Below are 11,337 nucleotides of genomic sequence, written 5' to 3' on the forward strand. Positions count from 1 at the left end.
CCCTAACCACCTTATCATACATCAAGTAAGTCTCAGAAATGACAGCCAGATTACTAAGACCCCTCGGAATTCTAGTAGCACACAAACCCACCAACACTCTCAAACAAAAACTAACAAACTTAAAAGACCCAGCACATCCCATGGACAAAACCAACGTCATCTACAAAATTCCATCCAAGGACTGCCATAAACACTACGTAGGACAAACAGGAAGAAAGTTAGCCACCAGGATACACGAACACCAGCTAGCCACAAAAAGACACGACCCTCTCTCCCTCGTAGCCCTACACACGGAGGAAAAAAAACCCACCATTTCGACTGGGACAACACATCTATCCTGGGACAGGCTAAGCAAAGACATGCCAGAGAATTCCTAGAGGCCTGGCACTCTAACCACAACACCATAAACAAGCACATAGATCTAGATACCATCTATCAACCCCTCAGAAAACGAACAGGAAATGACATCACCACAAACCCCAGGAACCCCATCCAGGAGAAAGATATGAATAGAAAGCAGGAGACAAAAGCTTCGCTTCACTTGGAGGTCGCCACTGATGATGTTACCTAGCCAGGTAATGAAACGTCTGGATATCAAATCTATAGCTCAGCGAGCAAACCTACACCCTATGCCAGATATTGTTAGTAAGATGGCTTCTTAAATCTCTTTTTCTGATGAACATTTGTGAATGGTCCTGATGTTGTTTAATGTATACAGTTTTTCTTTCTTCATTTATGGAAAGTGGGCAAAGTTGGCAGGCGAGCATTTACTGCCAGTCCCAAGTTGTCCTTTAGCTTAGACTTCCTCACATTTTTGTGTTTCAACCTTTTTTTTAAACTTAGTTCCATTGCCTTTGATTTTCCTCACTGTTGCAGTATCTCATATGCCCACCAACAATGGTGGTAATGTCCACTGTGAGCTGTGAGTATTCCACTAGCTTTTTTGGCCTATAACTATCCCTTGCCCAACAGGGATTTCCAATATGCTCGTAGAGCTTCCAATGTCTATTCACTCTGCAACTGAGGCTCAACTGGGTACTGGTCCTACAGTTTAACAGCATCGAATACAATTTAGAACTGCCAGCATAACTCATTTCTAGCTTCTAGTTCACATTTGATTCAGTGTCAATCTTAACAGTTCTGAATTTTTTTTTCTATTGCCACACTGCATTTGGCCATCGTGATTCTACTGTAGGGTTTTCAAATATTCGATTTTCCCAGTTTGTACAAGCAACATTCTGAAAGCTGTACATGTAGAGTTCTTCAGAGCTTAGAGGAATCTGCATTGCTATTCACCATGTTGCATGATGATTAATTTGCTGAAGGATAGACTTGCTGCCACCAACCTCCTTTTAGGCTTGGATTACCACACAGTTATTTTGGGCAAAATCTTTTCGTATTGAGAATAGCTTCCATTGTGTTGTGGGACAGATTTCAAACAGATCTAGTGGCTCAAGACTGGGTATTCATCAGATGCTGTAGGCCATGAGCAGCAGCAGAATTGTACACCAACACAATCTGCAACCAGTAACCTCGTGGCCTGGCAAAATCCCCACTCGATCATTACCATTTAACCAGGGATTAATTCAGGTTCAATGAAAAGTTCAAGAAGGCACATCAGAAGTAGCACCAGGTATCCCTGAAAAAGGTGTCATCCTGCTGAAGGTACAGATCGAAGTTCTGCAGTCCTGCATGAATGGTGGACAACTAAGCAAGTCACAATGACAAGGAAGTCCAGCATGTAATGCAAAAGATAATGCTGCAACACTCTTCAATCTTAATTGCCAAACAGATGACCATCTCAACCTCCTCTGAAGGTAGCCAGCATCACAGATGCCAGTTTCCAACCAAATTGTTTCACTCCACATGAAATCAAGGAATGGCTGAAAGCACTGATATTGTAAAGGCTATTGACCCTTCCAATATACCAGCAATTTATTGAAGTTTAATGCTCCAGAACGCTGCATGCCCATAGCCTGTTTGTTCTAGTGCCACATAGCCTTTATTAGGTGGATTTGCCATGCTAAATATTGTTCCATAGTGTCCAGGGATCTGCATGTTAGGTGAGTTAGTCATGGGAGAAGCCCCATGCAGGGATGGGGTGGTGAGGTGGTTAAGGGTGGCATATTTTTTGGAGGGTCAGTGTACATTCAAAGGGGTGAATGGCCTCTTTCTGCACAGTAAGCATTATGATCTATAAATCAGGTTGGCCAGATAGTGTAAGCGTGCACTTTGTTATCGGGTGTTCATTAGAGTATTGTTTCTTCCCTGGGCTGTGTCATTCCTACATCATTTGTTACTGCTGTGTTACCTGTTGTTTTTCCATTTCCATTAATGGAAATATACAGTAGACCCCTGTATCTGGTGGCTGACTTGTGTCTGTGCAGGTGGTGAATTCACATCTTGTTCAGTCACCTGGCCTTGAGGTACAACCTCTCCAGTTATGCGTATGTTCCTGTGGCCATGATTTATATCTGGTCTTTCACTTTCACTGCATATGATTGCCATGGTGTGGAGATGCTGGTGTTGGACTGGGGAGGACAAAGTCACAAATCAAACGACATCAGATATAGCCCAACATATTTATCTGAAATCACAAGCTTTCGGAGCAATACTCCTTCGCCTCTTTGAAGAGAGAGCACAGAAGGTTCACCACCATGTTGCCTGGTCTCAAGGGCATTGGCTGTGAGGAAAGGTTAAAAAGACTGGAATGGTTTTCACTGGAAAGCTGGCAACCCAATTTCCTGCATTTGTTCCATATCCTTAAATGTTATGATATTTGAAGTACTGATCCAAATTTTTTTATAAGGTTTTAAGGTTTCCAGTCTCCACTACCTTCGTGGGCATTGCATTCCAGTCTCCACTATCTTCGTGGGCATTGCATTCCAGATTCCCACCATCTGCTGAATGAAAAGGATTTTTCCCAAATCCCCTCTGAATCGCCTGCTCCTTACCCTCAAGCTATGCCCCTCGTGATTGACCCATTAACTTAAAGGGAACAGCTGCTTTATGTTCACCCTGTCCATACCATTCAATCTTATACACCTCAATCCTGTCCCTCCCTCAGTCTTCACTGCTCTGAAGAAGACAATCCAAGCCGATCTAGTCTCTCCTTATAGCTCAATTTCTCAATTCCAGGCAACATCTTGGTGAACCTCTTCTGTATGCCCTCTCACGCTCTCACATTCTTCCTGCAGTGAGATGATCAGGACTGCACATGGTACTTCAGTTACAGCCTGACTCTGTACAACTCTGACATTACCTCCTTGCTGTCGTATCCTATGCCGCAACTGATGAAAGCAAGTGTCCCATATGCCTTCTTAACTATCCTATTCCCGTATTCTGCTGAATATGGATGTTACTGGCTTGGCAAGTATTTGCCCCCATTTCCCAGATGCTCGTATGTTTAAAACCACAAACAAGATTTTCTTTTGCAATCTTTTGAATAAGTGTCTAACACCACTCAAAGTAGGGCAGAAAATTCCCTGGTACCTCTACATAATGGATAAAGACTGACAACAATGCAGAAAAAACATCACAAAATTCTTAAGTGGTAGGAGTTTCCAACACAGCAGAATTTGAAAGAAGAAAAGGCAACAGAATCAAAGACAAGAGCGTGGGACAAATATAAAGATTGGGATGCAGTTGTTGAGATTGAATCGTTATGTTCACTAGCATGACCAACATTCGTCACTGTAAGAGAAAGTAACTATTTTTTTAAAACTGGCCTTTCATCATACCAAAGTATAAGTTCTGGCTAATTTATTGGTAGCATGGTTATCTTAAAGTTACAAGATTCTGCATTCACTTTGTACTACAAAACTGAAGCAGAAAAACCAAGGCTGGAACTATAGTACAGCATTGAGGGAAAGCTGTGTTGTTAGTGCTGTTGCTCCCAGATGAAATGATAAACAGAGGCCCCCATTCCTGCATGGATGGATGTGAAATCTCCTCTGGCATTATTTTGGAGAACAGCAAGCAGGATCTCCTTAATGCTCTGGCCAGTGTGTTCATCCTTCAAATCAACATCACAACACCAACCTCGACCTTTACTGCCCCAGATTACCTGAGCATTTTTGGATTTGCCACAATGTTAATATTTCATGCTGATGGAAGGAAACCCACACCCAGGCTATTTTTGAGCATGCAATTTTGTCTGTAATTCCAGTGCTATTGCATAGTGTAAACTTCATCAGTGTTAAGCATTTGGAGACATGTCGTATAAATGCATGTATTTATTTTTGAAATAATTTCTCCAATGTACTGGCACGACCTAATGTAATGTCAATTACAATAGGCTGCTAAAGTCAGAGTCATACAGCATGGAAACAGAGCCTTCAACCCAATTTGTCCATGCCAACCAGGTTTCCTAACTGGAACTAGCCTCAACGGCCTGCATTTAGCCCATATAACTCAAATTTATGTTCCAGTCCAAATGTCTTTTAAATGGTGTTTTTGTACCCACCTCAACCAGTTCCTTTGGCAGCTTGTGTCTCCTGTTTGTAAGAAAAAGTTGCTCCTCAGATCCCTTGTGAATTATACCCCCCTCACATTAAACCTATGCCCTCTGATTTTGGACTCCAACCCTGGGTAAAAAGATCTTTATTATTCACCTTATCTATGCTATCATGATTTTATAAAACTCGACAATGTCACTCCACAGCCTTCTTCACTCCATGGAGAAAAGTCCCAGCCTCTTCAGCTTCTCGTGATAATTGAAACTGCTCCCTGTCCCCCCTCCAGTTACATCCTCGTAAATCTTTTTTGCACCCTTTCCAATTTAATAACATCCTGCCTACAGTACAATGCTGCTGTCTCTAAGATTCTCAAACCCCTCGTCGTATGTATACTCACAGATCCTTGCTTCAGATCAAAATGCAGCCATCGGTTGACGCTGGCCTTGTGGCTCACTCCCTTCTCTCCGATCAAGGTGCAGTAAACATAACTCCAGGTTCCTGCACCCCAAATTGTCCCAGTCTCAATGGTCACTTTGTAGGCGATCATTTTAGCAGTGGGAGAAATTCAGATCTTTGACTGTGGCAAAACTGACTGACAAGGAAGTGGATGCAATGTTCATATATGAAGAAAAAAAGTGATTTTTCTGGGAAACCAGCTGACTTATAATCTGATAGAAAATTCCATTCATGATACATGCCTTGACAGGCCAACGTTTTTTACCTTAGATTCGATCTTTCATATTTAGAGATTGGAGGAAACTTTGGTTCAAATTCCATACTCTTATTGAAAAGAGATAATACTAAGAAAATAATTAATAGTGACTAATCAAAGTGGCAAGGAAATCTATACAACTCTATGCCCAATGCAAATGCCGATGCTCTGAACACCGAACGTAGGTGCTAAATGTATATGCACTAACAGGGCAAGTGAACAGTGCAGACTTTCAATGCTAATTCCAGTGAGCCCTACAGTACAGACCTGTGCTTCCAGAGTAGTGCCAGCATGGTTATGAGGTGTTGCTGGCTACTGTATGCCAATGTCAATGGAAGGCAGATCCACATGGCTATGCTCACAGATTGTGACCAGAGTTACAATTTGGCGTAAACATCACAGTTCTTTTTCCCCCCACAGCAAGCTGAGAACTGAATCTGCCAGGTACCTGCTCTGATTTCTATATTGAGTTTTCCAGATGTCTAGCTTGTTTTGTGTATTGAGTAAGGTAGGAGCCTAAGGAGGCAAGTTTATTTTATTCTGTTGTGACTTATGGACATCACCCCATCCCTAGATACCCTTGAGAAGCTGCAGATGAGCTGCCTTCTTGAACCATTATTGTCCATGACTCATTTTAGTTTTCCTAAATAAACACAGGGTGTAAATTCAAATCTGCTACAGTGGTGAGATACCCAAGCTTATGGGCACGGGACTGTGCCCCTGTTGCTGTGAGCAGCAATGCCCCATCAGATTGGTTGTCCTGCAAGACTGTCTCCCGTTATGAGAGAATTCCAGATAGATTGAGAAGCTGTGAAGCATTTCGATGCAGGAAGAGATGCAGCAGTAAACAAAAGTCCTTTCCATATTTCTGCCTGACGGAATTAGATTTCCTTTTCGCAAACAGTATGATTGGGGTGCCCAAGTTCCTAACTCCCCCTGCTCCACAAGGAAGCCTCCTCCCAGTACCAAAGGGATTGTGACCATGGGGCACATCATGGTCTCACTGCCGTCTCTCCATCAGTCCTGCCTACAGATGGCACTTCTCTGGATCCTTAAATCACCTGCTGTGGAAGATGAGTAATTGATGAGTAATCTTAAGGTACTATCTATTTCTGAAGTAAAAGGCAGTTGAGTTCAACCAAGAATCCAAAGTGAAATCTTAACACTCACTGCATTGACTCCAAAGATGAGAGTGTTGACTGCAGAGGAGTGATTGCATCAAACAGATCTATCCTCTCTGATCTTCAGAAGGATGAAACATGCACATTCTTTGTGGAGCACATGCTGAGGCTGTTCCTCAGAGAGTTAGGAGGTTGGGGTCATAGTCAAAGACACACCTCTGGTGCAACCAATGAAATCAGGAATGCACAAGAGGGAGGATTTGGAATTGCACAGAGACTTCAGAGAATTGTCAGACTTGGGGGGGAGGTTCCAAAGGAAGTGAGGCTGTGGTGGGGCCAATGCAATGGGGACAGTGTGGGTCAGTGAACATCAGGGATGGTGGGTGAAAGGGACTTGGTGCAAGTTGGAAGGAGGGTTTTGTATGACCTCAAGTTTAGGTGGGGGTTTGGAATACTCAAGTCTAAAAGAAAGAAAAGTAAGGATGAAGGTTACAGCAGTCGATGAGCTGAGACAGGGGCTTAGCTGGTGATGATACAGAGTTAGATATGGACAATTACAATGATGACCAGCTCAAGAGGTCATCACGGGCTTGAGCACGACTCCAAAGCTGCAAATAATCTGGTCTGGTTGGATGCAAGACCCCGGAATGCTAAACAACGCAAGGCACAGAAACATAAGTGGGCCATTTATCCCATTGAGTCAGCTCCCTATTCAATGACATCACGGCCAGTCTGATAATCAACTCAAATTTCCTACTTTTTCCCCAAAACCCTCGATTCCTTCTGACTGAAAATCTGTCTGTCTCAGCCTAGAGTATGCTTAATGACCTAGCCCAACAATCCTCTTGATTGTCATTCGAAGCTTGGCAGTATCACTCCAACTTTTTATGAATGAATATTGTATGCAGTTTTGTTCTCCTTATTTAAAGGAAGAACATAACAACATCAGAGGTAGAGATTGGGTAGGTTTCCTGGATTGAACCTGGAATGCCTGGGTTGTCTTATGAGGTTAGGTCAGACAGGCTGGCTTGTAACCACTAGAGGTTAGAAGAGTGAAAGGATATTTCCCATTGTGGGTCATTCCAGACCTGGGCACACTGCTTTAAAATTCAGTAGGAGTGGTCAAACTTTCAGGATAGTGATAAGGAAAAAAACATTTATCGCTCAGGATTTTTGATCTTTTTTTTCCATGGAATGGTGGAGGCTGGGTCATAGAGTCATACAGCACAGAAACAATTCATCCATGCTGACCGTCCAATTTATCCATGCTGACCAATTTCCCTCAACTAAACCAGTCCCATTTGTCTACAATTGGCCCATATCCATCTAAACCTTTCCCAAGCATGTAGCTATCTTTTAAATGTTGTAAAGGTAGCTACATCAACCACTTCCCCTGGCAGCTCGTTCCATACACAAATCACCCTCTATGACAAAACATTGCCCCTCAGGTCCCTCTTAAATCTTTCCAATCTCATCTTAAACTGAAGCCCTCCAGTTTTGGGTCCCCTATCCTGGGGAAGTTCTTTGCTATTCATCTTATCTATGCCCCCAAAACCTATTTGAGATCACCCCTCAGTCTCCTACCTTCAGCCCCAGCCTATTCAGCCTCTCCTTATAACTTGTGAGAAACAAAGATCACTCACTTCAATAATTTCAGTCCAAGACAAAATCTGAATCAGTAGTGTCATTTATTTTACTCTGGCAAGACGGTGTGGTGTGCACTGTCCACAAGGCAGGACACACACACACTGAATTCAACTAGTACACAACATTTATGTAATTTGGTTCCCATTCTTTCATCCCACTGCTCCTCCCCTGTTTACATCTCCCACCTCTCTAAGAATGGCACCCATTACTCTTGTTCATCTCTTGCCTTATCCAGCCTTGTCTGTGACAAAATGCTTATTTCTGGCCTCACAAGGCCATTTGACCACATCCTGCTGTGGGCCATAGTTAGGTATATCCTCCCTTACTTGTTATGACCTTATGACCACATGACTTCTTGATTGTGGTTTGTTCTTGTGTTTGCAGAAGCAGGAAGCAGATGCTTATAACCACTGTTTGTACAGGCGTATCTAACTTAACCCCCTCCCCTCACAGCACCTTATCTATTTGTCTGTAACATCTATCATTCTTTGCAGGCACATTTCAGCTAATACAAAAACAATTATGTATTTCTTTCACATAGTTTTCATTCTTGTTGAGTCAGCTCTTGGCTGAAACAATTATACACTGGTGCGAGTTCATTTACCTTGCATAAGTAATCATAATTGCAGAAGTAACACTACTTTACCTACATCCCACATAACTCGAACCCTTTAGACCCATTAACATCCTGGTAAGTATCTTTCTTGCACACTTTCCAATTTAACAACTTCCTTCCTATAACAGAGCAATCAGAATTGCTCCAAATGTAGCCTCACCAATGTCCTGCACAATCTCAACATGACGTCCTGGAGCAATCATGAAGAACATTCACTTGGCAATGTTTCCAGCAAGCCCTTCCGCCAAGACATGGTGCACAAAATCAATCTTGGGATTGCAATCCTTAAGCCTGGACAAGCTCAAATGCCTCCCCATTTCAGACTCAAGGGCACAGGTGCCACCAGCTTTTTCAGGTGCATCTGTCATGTACGGTTTCCAGCAGATTCCTGTTCAGGACTTGGGCTTGGCTCGAAGACTTTCTCCTGTGTGTGTGCATGTGAGAAAAATAAACCACAGACAGATTCGGCTCCAGATTCCCCAACTCTCAAATCCACTCAATCGTTCATCATACTCTCCGCGGGGTTGCTGGGGGTCGGTTGACACAAACGGAGAAGCGGAGAAAGATATCAGACTCTTTCAATCCGTCGCATCGGAGAAGAGAAAGAGAGCCAGAATCTGGCTCACCTGCTTTAAGGAAGGGCGACCACTGCTGCCCAATTTCTGGCGCCTACCTCCCGATAACCGACCGGCCCTTCGTTTTACTTCAATTGTCCAGATTTGCTCCAGGCCGAAGCTTCACCCCGCGATGGACGATCGAAAAGCCAGATCTTCCCCCCCGACTCGATCTCGGCGGTTAAACTGAGAGGAGCCCGTGATTGATCATCAGCCGCCGAAACCCGCAGTTATTACCAGCAGATTTCCCTCCCTTCACTCACCGCCATCTTGACCGTTAACCGCTGCCCTCGCGCCCACATTCAAATTTGAATCCAACGGTCGTGTCACGTGCCCGTCACAAATGGCGGGAGCCGAACCACCAGCGGGCTTCTCCCTCAGCTCCACTCTATGAAAGCTCTTTCCCTAAAAGAGCATTAATGACACAAATGGTGCTTTTAGAACAAGTGTTTACTTTAATGAGACTAGCATACGATTTCAGATTTCTTAATTTAATTTCAGTTGTGAAGCCACCGTGATGCATTTGAACCCGTGTCCTGCGAGAATTATTGGTCAGGTGAGACTACCACAACACTGTCATCTCCATAAGACCATACGACATAGTGATATGGTTAATGTAATTTCTGCAGTTTCATGCATTCACACACACACACACACACACACAACCACACACACACACAACCCACACATACATACACACACCTACACACACACATACACTCACTCACACACACTCTCACACACATACATACACACACACACTTACACACACTCACTGTACTAAAACTGAGGTTTAATGATTAGAAGCTAAATTATGAAACTAATGATTGACTAGGCCATAATGAAGCATGAACTAGAAGTCACCTCTGTTATGCCAGGAATATGGTAACCTTGGGCAAGAAACCAAGGAATGCTTCAGTTAGACACAGAGGGCAAAATACAATGAAAGCTCTTTTCATGACATCAATAAATGTTATAACTAGTAGCAGAAATTGTAAAATAATATAACATTTTAATTAAAGAAATTGGCAGAGAAAAGCGTGAAATGCTTTAACCAATGGAATTGTCATTAATGATTTTTAATGTAAGAAAAATCCATAGCGTGAGATGTTTAAACCAATGAAATTATCACCAATGTATTTGAATGGAAAAATAATGTATAAGTATTAGTGCTGTAAAATCTCCCGTTGCGACTTCCGAAGTCCTTTTTGGAACTCGCCCAATCTTCGAAGATTGAATAAACATCTGTTGCTCCGTTTGTGTGTGTCTCGCAGTATTTCGATTTGCCACGGGAGAAGTGATAGCCGGTGGGGATAAGGGCTGATACCAGTCAACTTGGAGTTCGCCTTTTTGAACTTAACCTTGCGGACAGTCTCCCTTAATACAAGGGTTAAAGGACAGTCCGCGGTTGGCAGAGTTCGGAGGCAGGACCCGGTTGTTCTGAATCAGATCCCTAGAGTTAGAATAGTTAGCCAAGTGTCAGGAACTATTCTCTGGAGATTCAGAAAGCCTAGACAGAATTCACTTATAACAAATTTGGGGGCTCGTGTCCGGGATCCTAAACAGAACTCCCACGGGAGGCTCTGAATGATTCCGGGACACTGTGACACACACAGATGTTTGAGCAAACGATGTGAATAGGTGGCGCTCGCAATAAAGTAAAAAGGTTGAAGCTTTGAAAAAGTAAAAAGGTGATTTTTTACTTTGAGTCGGACAACTCCGTGCACAGGATCAAGGTAAGAACCTTCTCTGGTATTTTGGGGCTTTCGCGGAATTGAGAAGGGTACACTGCCTTGTCGACTCGGTGGTTGTGACAGGTAACCGGGATACAAGGGTTAATTGAGTAACCAGAGTGTAGGTTAGCCTGAAGACCAACCATGGGTGGCTGAGGTTCCAGGTCTAAAAAGGAACAGGAAAACGAAACCCCACAGATTCCCCTTAATAGTCCGCTGGGACGAAAATTGGGGAATTGGAGTCCCTACGAAAGTCGGGGCTTAAAGAAAAAGGAAATGATAAAATACTGTTGTTTTGTTTGGGTAAAAGAACCCATCCGTCCGCCATCAGTGATCTGGCCAAAATTTGGATCGGACGAGGATTGGGTTTGTCAAATTTTAAATGATTATGTAAAGAATAAACAGTATCCAGGTTTAAAGGAGAGCGAGTATGCTGC

The 11,337-nt window shown here is 43.1% G+C and overlaps 1 protein-coding gene across 7 annotated transcripts in view; it reads right to left on the reverse strand.

The window, feature by feature from the left end:
* The window catches only part of LOC132835294 (polyunsaturated fatty acid 5-lipoxygenase-like), a 58,517-nt gene extending 53,445 nt beyond the window's left edge, over positions 1-5,072 (reverse strand). For 5 of the 7 annotated variants that reach the window (XR_009647299.1, XR_009647297.1, XR_009647296.1 and 2 more), the window contains exons 1-2: positions 4,855-5,072; positions 2,312-2,531 (exon numbers count right to left, since the gene is read on the reverse strand). Coding sequence is in view for 1 of the 7 variants with exons in the window: in XM_060854714.1 (XP_060710697.1) it covers positions 4,855-5,004 (150 nt within the window). In the remaining 6 variants the exon portion in view is untranslated. The remainder of the gene's footprint in view (positions 1-2,311; positions 2,532-4,854) is intronic. The other 2 variants (XR_009647300.1, XM_060854714.1) reach the window with 1 other exon arrangement.
* Positions 5,073-11,337: the final 6,265 nt, after the last annotated feature.

Source organism: Hemiscyllium ocellatum, chromosome 44, assembly GCF_020745735.1.
Source record: "Hemiscyllium ocellatum isolate sHemOce1 chromosome 44, sHemOce1.pat.X.cur, whole genome shotgun sequence".
Taxonomy (NCBI): domain Eukaryota; kingdom Metazoa; phylum Chordata; class Chondrichthyes; order Orectolobiformes; family Hemiscylliidae; genus Hemiscyllium; species Hemiscyllium ocellatum.